The sequence below is a fragment of the Lycorma delicatula genome, chromosome 13 (genome assembly GCF_047948215.1).
Source record: "Lycorma delicatula isolate Av1 chromosome 13, ASM4794821v1, whole genome shotgun sequence".
Lineage (NCBI taxonomy): Eukaryota > Metazoa > Arthropoda > Insecta > Hemiptera > Fulgoridae > Lycorma > Lycorma delicatula.
Genome location: NC_134467.1, coordinates 32,091,752 through 32,107,683, shown reverse-complemented (window position 1 = coordinate 32,107,683; position 15,932 = coordinate 32,091,752). Strand labels below are relative to the sequence as shown.

Below are 15,932 nucleotides of genomic sequence, written 5' to 3'. Positions count from 1 at the left end.
CAAATTCTCCCTACAAATCGCAGAACCTGGACAGTGTACCTTGCTGCTGGATGATTCTAGAATCGGGCGTGTTTAAGGGTTTATTTTTAATGACGGGTCTAAATTCTAAGTTTTGTGTTATTTTATATTTTTAATTTTAAGGACGGATTTAATAGCATTCCAATCCATTTTTACCAGCGTTCTCGAACCCATTTTATGGTTCGACCGCGGGAGGCTAGCCTTTTGAAACCTGTCCTCCCGACGGAATTCCCCTTCATTTGCCTTTACTGGAACGGAACGCAAGGATGTTGAAGGGTTCAATACCCTCCTACTTTTCGCAGTATACGGACTTTAGTCCTTTGCTGCTGGGTGATTCTAATGGACTGGCGGTTATTAATAATGGTTGGCGTTTATTCGTTTTATGAAGTTTGGATTGCGTTCCGATCCAATGGAGTGTTTGTCGGTAGGGGCCCGATGGAACGATGTGCTAATAAGCTTATCTTCCATGACGCACTCCATTTTAGCCTAGAGTGGGCTAAAATCCTTTATTTAGGTGGGCGTCCTCTCTTTAGAAGAGTACGTCGGAGGCGATTTTAGGGCTTACACTTTGTCATTTACTTAATCCACTTCAATTTATCTTGGTTTGAATTAAGGAAATGTGATTGGATGGATTGCTCTGGGGCGTTGCGTCCCAGAGCTATCTCAGTCAGTAGAAAATAGATTGGGATTTACTAGTCTAAGCGCGATATACCTCTATTAAGGGTTAGATGTCTGCCCGTCGTAAGGGCAGGCAGGAGAGATATACATAACGCAGGTTGTTTTTCGAGCGCCCGTGCGCCGGGGTGGTGACAATTTTGAATAAGACGCCCCCCTATTATATATAAATTTGGACTTGATGCAGCTGCTGGTCTAACCTTGCCTTTACTCTAGTAGTGCACACTCTTTTATTGGAGCCTGAGAGTGGTGGGGCTGCAGCGCCGCTATGGTGGGAGAACTGCGCGGTCGTCTGCGCGCCGTAATAATGTTTGTATCAGTGCGTCCTTATACTGTGAGCCAGTTTGCACCTAGTGTTCGCCCGCCGATATTAAATTAGGCATATATGTGGTAATAATCTCTATAAAAATTATTTTTATCAAAATTTATGATATTTATGAAATATTAAGCATTTCTTTTTAACAAAATGATATTTCATTTTCGAAAATCGGGTAAAAAATAGAAGTTATGGAAGAAAATTGATATTGTAATTATGTGTCTCTTTTCATGTCTTACACTTTACGTTCAATTTCATGAAATATTAATTGCGTTTATTTATTGTTAATTCTAGTATTGTAAATTAGTAAGTTATTTTCTCACAATAATAGACCTAATAATTATGACACAAAATTACAACATCAATTTTCTCCCATAACTGGACTATTTGTTAACCGATTTAAAATAATAAAATGTCATTTTATTAAAAAAAAAAAAAAAAATAAAAAGTTTAGCAAATAGCATAAATTTGGATAAAACTAATATTTATGGAGATATAATGGATTGAAAAATAACCATGGCCGACATTTTGTAATTTGCGAAGGTATTTAAGTCATAAAATATCGAATTCGTTTAAATTTCTTACTATTCACTGGATAAGGGCCTAAAACTTATCCAAGTAAAGCCTTTTGATACCACCAACCACTGGCCCAGGGGGTTGAAAAAAATGGTGCTTCGTAGAAAAAAAATCATACCTCCCTTAATAAGCACAGTATCGAATCGATTTAAAGTGTTCCATTACCTAAATCTTTTGTCTGAAACAGTTTTTGGGCAAGGGATGACCAAACTGTTGCTGGAATTGTAAGAAAATTGGGCTTTTCGTATGCTAAACATATCACACTTTTTTCATATGCAACCGTTGTCTTATTGAGTAAATTTGAAGTTTTTCTTAACTTTAAGGTAGAAATCTTTTTTATCCCCTACTTAGTACCGGTGAAATCTACTTCCGCCTTCTGACGTACCGAAAGGGATTTTTTTTGTTGTAAATGTTTTGTGTTAGACGGTAAGCCAATTCTATTCTCTTCCGTCGATTTCTTTTTGATGACCTTACCATTCTATATTATTTAAAATACCTTCTTAAACCGTTAAAAAAATTCATAAGTTTTTTAATAAACGTTCGTTGAATTTCTTATGGTACTGCAAATAAACAGATAATAGATGTATTTGATACGGATGAGAGAATTAAAGTAGAATGGAATAAAATTAAAAAGAGGAGAAGAAGAATTGGAAAATGTTTGATAAAGAGAGAAGATTTTTAAGGTTGGGTGAATTGTGTATGGTTGTATTAGTAAAAAGTAGACGGGAAAAACGATGGGAGATTAGAGACTGTTATTCAAATTTTACATGTTAAGTTGATTTGCAATTCAAGATGTTTTGCATTGATTTGTTTTAAGCTACGTCTACGTACTGCTGCTATGTTATTCAGTCAGTACCTACTCTACATTTATGATTACAATGAGTTGTTGAGCTTTTACTTAGTAAAGGGCTTAGTGAAGTGTAGCACCTACCTAAAGTTAAGAAAAAAAAAACATATTCAGAGTTTAATAGAAAGGAATTGTAAAAAAAAAAATAAATAAATAAATAATTTAAATTAAGCTTAGATAAATTAAAATTTAATTACAATCAGCAGCTGACGTTAATTATTCTTCAATAAATTTTCTCTCTTTTAAGGTAGAGTAGAAAATAAAATAATGACACATTATGTAACTTGTATAATGAGACTGGCGTATTGAAAATTTATTTTGCTTTTTTATATTTATTTTTATTTTACTTTGATGATCTCACAACACAAGATTGAAGCTTATGCATGGGAGATAGAAATGGAATTTTTTAGCCTATAAAACACGCCATGCCTGTCTGGGATTCAAACCCGGGACCTCCAGATGAAAGATCCGATACATTACCACTCCACTACGGAGATCAACGATATTTATTTATACATATATATACTTTCCCGAAAATATAGCTAGAATATATACATTAAACAGGAAAGTATGATGATTATATCTACAATGGGTATCTGATTATTTACAATTCTTTACGTCATTTTTTTTTTGTCTTCAGTCATTTGACTGGTTTGATGCAACTCTCCAAGATTCCCTATCTAGTGCTAGTCTTTTCATTTCGGTATACTCCCTACATCCTACATCCCAAACAATTTTTTTTACATACTCCAAACGTTGCCTGCCTACAATATTTTTTTCCTTTTGCCTGCCCCTTCAATATTAAAGCGACTATTCCAGGATACCTTAATATGTGGCATATAGGTTTGTCTCTTCTTTTAACTATATTTTTCCAAATGCTTCTTTCTTCATCTATTTACCGCAATACCTCTTCATTTGTCACTTTATCCACCCATCTGATTTTTAACATTCTCTTATAGCATCACATTTCAAAAGCTTCTAATGTTTTCTTTTCAGTTACTCCGATCGCCCAAGTTTCACTTCCATATAAAGCTACGCTCCAAACATATACTTTTAAAAATCTTTTCCTCACGATTAAATTAATTTTTGATGTAAACAAATTATATTTCTGACTGAAGGATCGTTTCGCCTTTGTTATTCGGCATTTTATATCGCACCTGCTTTGTCCTTTAGCAATTTTACTTCCAAAATAACAGAATTCTTCTACCTCCATAATCTTTTCTCGTAGTATTGTCACATTCAGTGGTCCATCTTTGTTATTTCTACATTTCATTATTTCCGTTTAGTTCTTGTTTATTTTGATGCGGTAGTTCTTGCGTAGGACTTCATCCATGCCGTTCATTGTTCCTTCTAAATCCTTTTTACTCTCAGGTAGAATTACTATATCATCAGCAAATCGTAGCATCATTATCTTTTCACCTTGTACTGTTACTCCGAATCTAAATTGTTCTTTAACATCATAATTGCTAGTTCTATGTAAAGGTTAAAAAGTAACGGTGATAGGGAAGATCCTTGTCGGACTCCCTTTCTTATTAGGGCTTCTTTCTTAAGTTCTTCAATTATTACTGTTGCTATTTCCTTCCTGTAAATTTTAGCAATTGTTCTTCTATCTCTGTATTTGAACCCTAATTTTTTAAAAATGCTGAACATTTAATTCCAGTCTACGTTATCGAATGTCTTTTTTCTAGGTCTATAAATGCCAAGTATGTTGGTTTGTTTTTCTTTAATCTTCCTTCTACTATTAATCTGAGCTCTAAAATTGCTTCCCTTGTCTCTATACTTTTCCTGAAACCAAATTGGTCTTCTCCTAAAACTTCTTCCACTCTCCTCTCAATTCTTCGGTACAGAATTCTAGTTAAGATTTTTTATGCATGGCTAGTTAAGCTAATTGTTGACTGTTCGATATATCATAAGCAGTCCTTTTTATCATTGGTTCCACAGTTATAGCCAAATAACATTTTAATTAATGAAATATCTTACAAGGGGAAGGCACATCGGTTCAAATCCGTTTTCATCTCCTTTTTTTTAAATTAAATTTATTGATTTATTAATAATTATTAACCCGTTTGTAAAAAAAAATTACGTTAAATAATAATTCAACAATAACAATAAAAAAGTAAATTAAAAAACATCAGAAATAAAATTGTATAACTAAATTAAAAAAAAAAAAGTGTATATGTAATTTAATAAACGTATTTGGAAGTAATGTGGTGCACTTATCAGATTCATTAAGGTACAGTTAAAGCATTTTTCAAACTTTTTGTATTCTTTCTACAAATAAAAAAAGGGGTTTTTAATTATTTTTTTATTTGTTTTAAATATATTGTGATTATTACATAAATTTATTTTTTCATGGTTATTTACGTTTTCATATTTACAAAGTTACAAATTAATTTACCAATCTCCGTGGCAGAATAGTAGCAATCTTAGGCTTTCATTTGGAGATTCTAGGTTCGAATCCCGATCAGGCAAGACATTTTTCATACGTTACAAATTTCTATTCTCACAGGACAAAATGACCAAAGCAGTCGATGTCCATCATCTCAAAAAAAACCTATTTTTAAGTTGTATATAAGTGTTAGGGGGAAATTTCTGCATTGTTGTTCAGAGCTTTTCGTTTTAAACATATTTTTCCGTTGTTTACGTTCTTGTAAAGGACAAACAGAGAAACTAAGTCTATAATTGTATTAGTTTTGTACCTAAAAAACTCTTTATAATATGAATTAGTTTTATCAGCAAGTATGCTGCTGAATATATTGTATTACCAAAATATCATGGTGTGTAGTTGCAAAATATATATATATATATATATATAGTTTCTGAATACGACGTTGGAAGCGCTTTGAAATTTTATCCTTGAATAATGGTTTGTATTTCCTTTCCATTGACATAAATTTACTAGTAGGTTTTTTCTTCATTTCTTTCATTCTCCTTTTTTCTGTTATTCAACTTAGTATGGTTTACTTTACCTCTTCTTCTTCTGCTTCTTCCTCTTCTCTTTATAGCTATATATAGGTTACGTCTAACAGACGCCATTCCTTCCTGTCATTTTCCCTTATTTATCACACTCTCTCTTTCTATTTTTTTTCCCTCTATATTTTCTTCTTCCTATTATTCTATTTATTTCCTTCTTTCTATCCTTATTTAAGGATATCCGGATTATTTTTCAATCTCTAAATCCATCCGTAGACAAAAAAAAATTTTATAAAAACGATAATCTCTTATATTTATTTTATGTCGGTAAAAGTAAAAATATGTTTTTATCGGTTTTACGTCTTGGTCATACTGATTTTAAAGAAAAATTAAATTGTAAAACAATTTAACAATTTATTTTCTTTGTTTTTTTATTATTTAGTATTATTATTTTAGTATTTTGTGTGTGTGTGTGTGTGTGTGTTTGGGCGAGGGCGTGAGTCTTGTGTTAAATTAAAAAAGAAAAATAATGATAATATATTAAAATTGCTAAGTTAAAACCGTCAAACCTGGTGGTACAGTAACTGTAAATTATGCTATTTATAAACAATTCTGTTCTATACAGAACAATTGAGAGGAGAATGGAAGAATGGAGAATAGGAGAAGACCAATTTGGTTTCAGGAAAAGTATAGAGACAAGGGAAGCAATTTTAGGCCTCAGATTAATAGTGGAAGGAAGATTAAAGAAAATCAAACCAACATACTTGGCATTTATAGATCTAGAAAAGGCATTCGATAACGTAGACTGGAATAAAATGTTCAGCATTTAAAAAAATATAGGGTTCAAATACAGAGATGTATAGGGAACAATTGCTAACATTTACAGGAACCAAACAGCAGCAGTAACAATTGAAGAACATAAGAAAGAAGCCGTAATAAGAAAGGGAGTCCGACAAGGACGTTCCCTATCCCCGTTGCTTTTTAATCTTTACATGGAACTAGCAGTTAATGATGTTAAAGAACAATTTAGATTCGGAGTAACAGTACAAGGTGAAAAGATAATGATGCTACGATTTGCTGATGATATAGTAATTCTAGCTGAGAGTAAAAAGGATTTAGAAGAAACAATGAATGGCATAGATGAAGTCCTACGCAAGAACTAATGCATGAAAATAAACAAGGACAAAACAAAAATAATGAAATGTAGTAGAAATAATAAAGATGGACCTCTGAATGTGAAAATAGGAGAAGAAAAGAAAATAGGAGGTAGAAGAATTTTGTTATTTGGGAAGTAGAATTACTAAAGATGGACGAAGCAGGAGCGATATAAAATGCCGAATAGCACAGGCGAACGAACCTTCAGTCAGAAATATAATTTGTTTACATCAAAAATTAATTTAAAGGTCAGGAAAAGATTTTTGAAAGTATATGTTTGGAGTGTCGCTTTATATGGAAGTGAAACTTGGACGATCGGAGTATCTGAGAAGAAAAGATTAGAAGCTTTTGAAATGCGGTGCTATAGGAGAATGTTAAAAATCAAATGGGTAGATAAAGTGACAAATGAAGAGGTGTTGCGGAAAATGTATGAAGAAAGAAGCATTTGGAAAAATATAGCTAAATGAAAAGATAGACTTATAGGCCACATATTAAGGCATCCTGGTATAGTCGCTTTAATATTGGAAGGAGGAAAAAATTGTGTAGGCAGGCCACGTTTGGAATATGTTAAGGAAATTGTTCGGGATGTAGGATGTAGGGGGTATACCGAAATGAAACGACTAGCACTAGATAGGGAATCTTGGAGAGCTGCATCAAACCAGTCAAATGACTGAAGACAAAAAAAAAACAATTCTGTATATCTCATGAAATAAATTTAACGTAAAACTGATTTTATATATTATTACGTTCTTTTACCAAAAATATTTTTTCTATCATTCATTACACTGGGTGTATCACAAAGTTGATGAAAACATCGGAAAAATTTCATATAAAAATAGGTCTGGAAACACTTCGTTAGCGAGTGTCGGCTGGCTAAAGATTTCGCCCGGTTTTCAAATATTCTAATAAAAAAAAATCCGTACTTTAATTTTTGAGACCCAAATTAAAGAGCAAAGTTGGTGGTTTCATATCTAATTTGAGCTTGAAAATAGAATTAAATAGGTTGAAAAACATTTTTTTTTGAATATTCAATTTTTTTATTTTATAATATTGAAAATTTTGTTTCGTTTAATATAAAATTAAAATGTAGTACCACATTTTGATATTTTTTACTTTCCCGGCTAGCGCTGTAGCTCTAGAAGGGAAATTATTGTAATTGGTTCAATTTGGTCATATGCGGTTTCCACGGGATCTTGACGTTTTGATATCTAAGAATCCAAAAAGACCACATGAAAATTTTCCAGATGTTCGTATGTTTTATCGGTCTTACACTCGATTTTATCCAAACTTGGTCATATTACTTCTATATATGGGGCATAGATATCATAAAATTATCAACTTAAACGGTCAAGAGGGTGGTGAGGCTGTAGATCAAATTCATCCTCAGTATCATGAAATTTCGCATTAAGGTCATATTTTTCTTTGGGATATTGTTAACAATTAAAAATTACTCTAAAACTACCTTGTAATGTCACATGTGAGCGGTGAATTAAATAAATGAATAATATTTAAATTAATAATTCGCGCCACACCCAGGCGAATGAAATACGATGTGCGCGCGCGATTTGGTTAAAATCATTGAATTAAATAAATTTAAAAAAAATATTGTATTCAAATAAAATTATAAACATTTTAAATTAAGTTGTGTGTTTATGTGTGTCTAAGCCGCCCATCAGAAAAATAGCCGCGTGACATGAAAATCCTACAACTGTGTTGTCAGCTTTTTACTTCCTTGTACGAAGTAAAGAATGTATTGAAATCACGAAAAATTTCAGATTTCAACTGAAATATTCATTTTGATCATCCTTAAATCTATTTTGACTTAGTTTCTGCGTGACGTCTGTACGTACGTATGTATCTCGCATAACTCAAAAATGATTAGCCGTAGAATGTTGAAACTTTGGATTTAGGACTTTTGTAATATCTAATTGTGCACCTCCCCTTTTGATTGCAATCGACTGAACAAGTCCAAAAAAGCCCAATATCCAAAAAATTGGATTATGGACTTTTTATTTCTTAACTGCTACAATAAGCCCTCACTGAGAGCTTTTTAACGATATATCATAAGTTGTATTTATTTTTATTGGTTCCAGAGGTATAGCCAAATAAAATTTTAATAAACGAAATATTTTGATCTTACAAGAGGAAGCATAACGGTTCGAAACCGAACATTTCCTTCTTTTTTAACTTTTTTTTTAATTTAAATATATTGATTTATTAATAATTATTAACTTCTGATTGTAAAAAAAGTTTTACAATAAATAATAATTCAATAATAACAATAAATAAAGTAATTAATGTCCAGAAAAGCCCAAAATCTAAACAGATTTTGATTTTGGACTCTTTCTTAACTGTAGTAATAATTCTTCATTGAGAACTTTTTAACGATGTATTATAAGTGGTACTTATTTTCATTGGTTCCAGAGTTAGAGCCAAATTAAATTTTAATTAATGAAATATCTGGATCTTACAAGGGGAAGGCACATCGGTTCGAATCCGACTTCATTTTCTTTTTTTTTAATTGAAATATATTGATTTATTAATAATTATTACTGTCTGAATTTAAGAGAGCATTAAAAGATTTAAATGGCAGAAAGGCTCCTGGAATAGACGGGATACCTGTAGAATTACTGCGCAGTGCAGGTGAGGAAGCGATTGATAGATTATACAAACTGGTGTGTAATATTTATGAAAATGGGGAATTTCCATCAGACTTCAAAAAAAGTGTTATAGTTATGATACCAAAGAAAGCAGGGGCAGATAAATGTGAAGAATACAGAACAATTAGTTTAACTAGTCATGCATCAAAAATCTTAACTAGAATTTTATACAGAAGAATTGAGAGGAGAGTGGAAGAAGTGTTAGGAGAAGACCAATTTGGTTTCAGGAAAAGTATAGGGACAAGGGAAGCAATTTTAGGCCTCAGATTAATAGTAGAAGGAAGATTAAAGAAAAACAAACCAACATACTTGGCGTTTATAGAGCTAGAAAAGGCTTTCGATAACGTAGACTGGAATAAAATGTTCAGCATTTTAAAAAAATTAGGGTTCAAATACAGAGATAGAAGAACAATTGCTAACATGTACAGGAACCAAACAGCAACAATAACAATTGAAGAACATAAGAAAGAAGCCCTAATAAGAAAGGGAGTCCGACAAGGATGTTCCCTATCGCCGTTACTTTTTAATCTTTACATGGAACTAGCAGTTAATGATGTTAAAGAACAATTTAGATTCGGAGTAACAGTACAAGGTGAAAAGATAAAGATGCTACGATTTGCTGATGATATAGTAATTCTAGCCGAGAGTAAAAAGGATTTAGAAGAAACAATGAACGGCATAGATGAAGTCCTACGCAAAAACTATCGCATGAAAATAAACAAGAACAAAACAAAAGTAATGAAATGTAGTAGAAATAACAAAGATGGACTACTGAATGTGAAAATAGGAGGAGAAAAGATTATGGAGGTAGAAGAATTTTGTTATTTGGGAAGTAAAATTACTAAAGATGGACGAAGCAGGAGCGATATAAAATGCCGAATAGCACAAGCTAAACGAGCCTTCAGTAAGAAATATAATTTGTTTACATCAAAAATGAATTTAAATGTCAGGAAAAGATTTTTGAAAGTGTATGTTTGGAGTGTCGCTTTATATGGAAGTGAAACTTGGACAATCGGAGTATCTGAGAAGAAAAGATTAGAAGCTTTTGAAATGTGGTGCTATAGGAGAATGTTAAAAATCAGATGGGTGGATAAAGTGACAAATGAAGAGGTATTGCGGCAAATAGATGAAGAAAGTAGCATTTGGAACAATATAGTTAAAAGAAGAGACAGACTTATAGGCCACATACTAAGGCATCCTGGAATAGTCGCTTTAATATTGGAAGGACAGGTAGAAGGGAAAAATTGTGTAGGCAGGCCACGTTTGGAGTATGTAAAACAAATTGTTGGGGATGTAGGATGTAGAGGGTATACTGAAATGAAACGACTAGCACTAGATAGGGAATCTTGGAGAGCTGCATCAAACCAGTCAAATGACTGAAGACAAAAAAAAAAACTGTCTGATTGTAAAAAAAATTACGGTAAATAATAATTCAATAATAACAATAAAAGAACCCTATGAAAAAAATCAGAAGTTTTCAGTGAAATAAAATTATATATACTTTTCAATTAAAAAAAAAAAAAAAAAAAAAAAAAAGTTTGTATATGTAATTTAAGAAGCGTTCAAGGAAATCCTGTATTATCCAAATCAGATTTTTTTAACAGAAAACAAACAGTAAGCATTAACTAAACATATTGTGTATTAATTTTGACCATCAACTTCTTCCAAAAGTGTTTCAATTAGAAAACGAATGGTTCATGCAGAATGAAACCAGACCGCACACAGCATGAACCTTTCTGTATGAAACTTTTAACGTAAATTTCATATTCAAACCGATTTCCTAATCGTTTTGCGTTTGAATAGAACTGGCCCCAGAAAAATTCGTGTGATTATTTTCTTTGTGAATATTCTAAAGGAAACGATTTTTCCTAAACATTCTCGTACAGTGATGGAACTACGTGCAACGAAATAACCGAGGATATATGTCGTCGAATAATTAATAACATAGGAGTTCGTGTTGAAGAAGTTGCTAGATGTGATAATGGTCATATTGAACAGGTTGTAAGCAGAACATAATCTCCAGGTATATCCAACGAAATACGTTGTATTTTACTTTTCTGTATTAGGATTCAAATAAATATTTTTTAACAAAACTAAACGTTCGATCATTTCGTGCGCCGCTATCTCTCTCTCTCTCTCTCTCTCTCTCTCTATATATATATATATATATATATATATACTAGTCGATCAGAGTTCTGACATATGGAGATCAGAGGGAGTGCTTCACTCCTCCTTCTTGTCTAACCAGGAGGTTCTGCCTCCTGACCTGATTCTGTATTTATTAAACTCATGATTTTGAGAATAATAATGTTAAATAAATAATTTATGAATTTTCTTTTTTATTTTCACCATTAGAATACGTGCTTAATGTTTTTTACACTCTTTGTGAATCACTCTGTATTTTGTAATTAATGATTGCTATAAATAGTAGTGCTTTCTGTTAGTTATAATTTGCATGATGTAAACTTTAAAATATTTACGATTTCAAGATTTGTGGTTACCAAGTTAGAGGATAATTCCAAATGAAGAAGTATATCAAATAATAACCCCAGTAACAGATTTCTTCAGAAAAAAAAAAATTCATTCTTGGGGTACCTACTTAGAGTAGAAAACACCAGATTTGCAAACGAAATAAGTAACTTATACTGAGAAAAAACAACAAAACGGAAATGGATAAAGGAAGTCCGAAAAGATATGGAAGAGTTAAAAATCTCTGAAGAAGATCTAATCACAAAATCTGGAAAATACGATAAACTAATTAAAACTAATATGATAACATTTGAACCTAAAATCAAAATGAAATCCAACAGGGTATATTCAGACGAGGACAGGCGCCAAAGAGCGGAACGCCTCAAAAAAGATGTAGAAAAAAGATGTAAAAAGAAAAGAAGCAAGAATAAAACAACTCACACGATTCGGTAATAAGAAGAACCGATTACAAAATGGACTGACCCAGAAATTGAACTGAAGTGATCTTATGAGGTCATAAAATCAATTAAAAAAAAAAAAAAAAACAAACTATAAAACAAGATGTCCTTTTCTTTTTTCCTGTTTAGCCTCTTGGAAATTATCGTTCACGTATTACTTCAGAGAATGATATGTATGAGTGGTAATTGAAGTGTAGTCTTGTACAGTCTCAGATCGACCTTTCCTGAGATGATGTATGGTTAATTGAAATTCAACCATCAAAGAACATCGGTATCCAGTATTCAAATCCGTATCCTTTACTAGGACTTGAACGCTGGAAATCTCGACTTCCAAATCAGTTGATTTGGGAAGACGGGTTCATCGCTAGACCAACACGGTGATTTAAAACAAGATGTCCTTCTTCTTTCTTTTCCTTATTAGCCTCCGGTAACTACCGTTTAGATAATACTTCAGAGGATGAATGAGGATGATATGTATGAGTGTAAATGAAGTGTAGTCTTGTACATTCTCAGTTCGACCGTTCCTGAGATGTGTGGTTAATTGAAACCCGACCACCAAAGAACACCGGTATCCACGATCTAGTATTCAAATCTGTTTAAAAATAACTGGTTTTACTAGGACTTGAACGCTGGAACTCTCGCCTTCCAAATCAGCTGATTTGGGAAGACGCGTTCACCAGTAGACCAACCCGGTAGGTTAAAACAAGATCTCCTGATTGACACGTAATCAACGCCCAGCAAAACCTATTGAAAAAGAAAATTTTTATATACATTCGGTCCAATGCACACTGAGAAAGTCTTAAATTTTGAACAAGAGATAAATATTAAAAATTAAAAACTAGGACTCCTAATATAAACATTGCTAACAAACATTTCTCTTAATATTGGAAAATTACTAATATAGAATAACTAGCTTCTCGTCGCAGCTTCGCCCGCGTTATATGGTTACTTGCGTTTCCCGTAGCGGTCAATCTTTTTATTTTATGTTTATTAATCAAGTAACCGGAGTTAGATGCAAGTCAGTCATACATACAATAACGGTGGCAGTGGCTGTGGTGGTTAAACCAAGCACCGTATACCGTCTCACCCATTAAAAAAATCGAAATTAAAAAACACCCAGTAATGGTTTTTAAATATTTCTCTGAACAGTTTTTGTAAGCCAAAATCTACTGAATACCTCGTTTACTATAGTCGTAATTGCAAAAATTTACGTTCAATTTTTTTTTTCCTTTCTTCAGCCCCTTCTAAGGTTGAATTTCAAAAATTTATAAATTGGTTTATTGACATGAAGATTGCACTCACCGAATATCAAATTGATTTCTTCATTTGGTACCACCAAATTAAAAAAATAACAGGGTTTCAAAAAAAAAATAAAATTTAACCCTTGAGTTTCGGAATGAAACTCAAAAATATCTGATGTGAACACCACATTACTTCCTTGTATGCCTATTATATTATATATACACATTCTTAAAAGTACATAAAATTTTATTTTATAACTTCTGATTTTTTTCATTTTTTTTTTTTTTTATTGTTATTATTTATTGTAAAAATTTTGTACAATCATAAGGTAATAATTATTAATAAATTATTTAAGATTTAAATTTAAAAAAAAGATCCATTTTGACCATCCCTGAATCCATTTTGACTAGTTTCGGCGTGACGTCTCTACGTGTGTATGTATCGAAAACATAACTCAAAAACGATTATCTGTAGATGTTTGAAATTTTTGATTTAGGACTGTTGTAACATCTAGTTGTGCATCTTCCCTTTTGATTACAATCAACAACTAAAAAAAGCCCAAAATCCAAAAAAAATGGATTTTTTACTTTTTCTTAACTGCAGTAATAAGTCCTCCTTGAGAGATCTTTACCAATATATATATCATAAGTGGCACTTATTTTCATTAGTTCCAGAGTTATAGTCAAATAAAATTTTAATTAATGAAATATTTGGATCTTACAAGAGGAAGGCACAACGGTTTGAATCCGACTTCATCTCCTTTTTTTTAATTTAAATTTATTCATTTATTAATAATTATTAACCTCTGATTGTAACAAACCTTTTACAGTAAATAATAATTCAATAATAACAATTAAAAAAAAAAAAAAAAAAAATCAGAAGTTATTAGTGAAATAAGATTTTATCTACTTTACATTTTTTTTAAATTTGTATATGTAATTTAATTGCCGTACAACAAAGACATATGTCCATATCAGATTTTTTATATAGTGAGAAAGTTAAATCATTGAGCCCCTCTGCACTTGCCGATTGGTACGGATTTTTTATCTATATAGCCCATCAATATTTTATTCTCTTAAAATTGTAGTCTTTGATATTAAATTTTGTGATATTCCACGAAAGTATTAGATGTTAATATAATATTTTTATGAATAAATTGAAATAGGTATCCATTTACTTAGTCCCTTATTTTTTTTTCTTTGCTTGATGATATAACCACTCTTGTGCCTGGGATATGGATATGTAGCTTATGAAAAATGTCATGTCTGACCGGGATTCGAACCCGGGACTTCGGATGACATTAAAATGATCCTTTCATAGGTTCGTATAAGGAAGATATAATGATATATAACTTAATCTAAAATTGATATAAGATTTTGATTTTTAAATTTTATTCTTATATATTTTCCTTTGTTTTTGTTATATTTTTATAGGAGATAGAGCACTGTTATTATCATGGAACTGTTAAAGATTATCCTGGTGCAACAGCTGCCTTTCATACATGTAATGGTGTGAGCGGTGTCATTCATGTTGGGAACGAAACATTCGTTATACATCCATTTTATGGAGGTGACTTATCGGTGAGTAAACAGTTTATATCATTTTATTTTTTACTGTAATTTTTGGTATAAAATTTGTTTATTTACAATTATTCCAAGAAAGAAACATAAGTAAATATAATTAAAATAAGCGCTTGATGAGGGATTTCCAATAAATCCCCTTCCCCTCAATAAAACATACATACATAAGACAATACATCATTTTTATAAATACACTTGAACTGATTCACTTCATAAAAAATACAAAAATTAGTAAAACCCAAACAGAAAATCAAATAATATTAAAGGACAAAAAAATAAACAGTAAAATAATTTGCATTTGAAAGAAATTTAGTACTACATTTCAGTTCCCTCCAAGGAAGAAGAAAACCCACTTTGTGACATATCCAGTGGCCACACCACCCCCTACGTTCCTAGCCATTATTGGCTTAATCGGTGGACATCTAGCCCTCAAATTGATTACATTTCACAGTCATCAGCCGGTCTCGGTGAGATGCCTCGAAAGACATTCCGAACAGTAAATTCCGCCCTGTCTTAGCCTTCTCCAAAAGCTCGGACACTTAATTTCCACGTAGGCCTCTGAAACTACTCTCCTCTACCTAACTGGCGGAAGCACGAAGACCCCGCACCTAACTTTTGCTAACACTTAAACATTTCTACCATTTAAGTCGCGGATTGTTACGAAAGAAATAATAAATTCATCGTAGAGTGCAAACAAATCAAAAACATAATCCCACAAGACGTCAGGTCTGGTGTGTACGGGAGCTGAGTATAATCTCTGGTCTCCCACTTCAGCTTCAATTTTGAGACCCGCTTGGATAAACTAAACCGTTGATGCAACTACGGTTCGTTAATTGTCCCTTAATAGTGCACTCCAATTCAACCAAAAACTGCTGTACTAAAATCAAAAAAACCGTGCCCGGGAAAGTGAAAATACACTCCCGAGCGCGACTCCCATTGAAACTTGATTATCTAATCAAGGTATGGTGCCAAACACGCTTACTTCCGGCCAAATCAACTGCCCGGGCGGAATCCTAGCCACCT

At 32.2% G+C, this 15,932-nt stretch overlaps 1 protein-coding gene across 1 annotated transcript in view; it reads left to right on the top strand.

Annotated features, from left to right (window-relative positions):
• mmd (disintegrin and metalloproteinase domain-containing protein mind-meld) overlaps positions 1–15,932 on the top strand; it is a 499,030-nt gene that overhangs the window by 238,010 nt on the left and 245,088 nt on the right. The window contains exon 8 of the mRNA XM_075381718.1: positions 14,763–14,909. Within this exon, the coding sequence (XP_075237833.1) occupies positions 14,763–14,909 (147 nt within the window). The remainder of the gene's footprint in view (positions 1–14,762; positions 14,910–15,932) is intronic.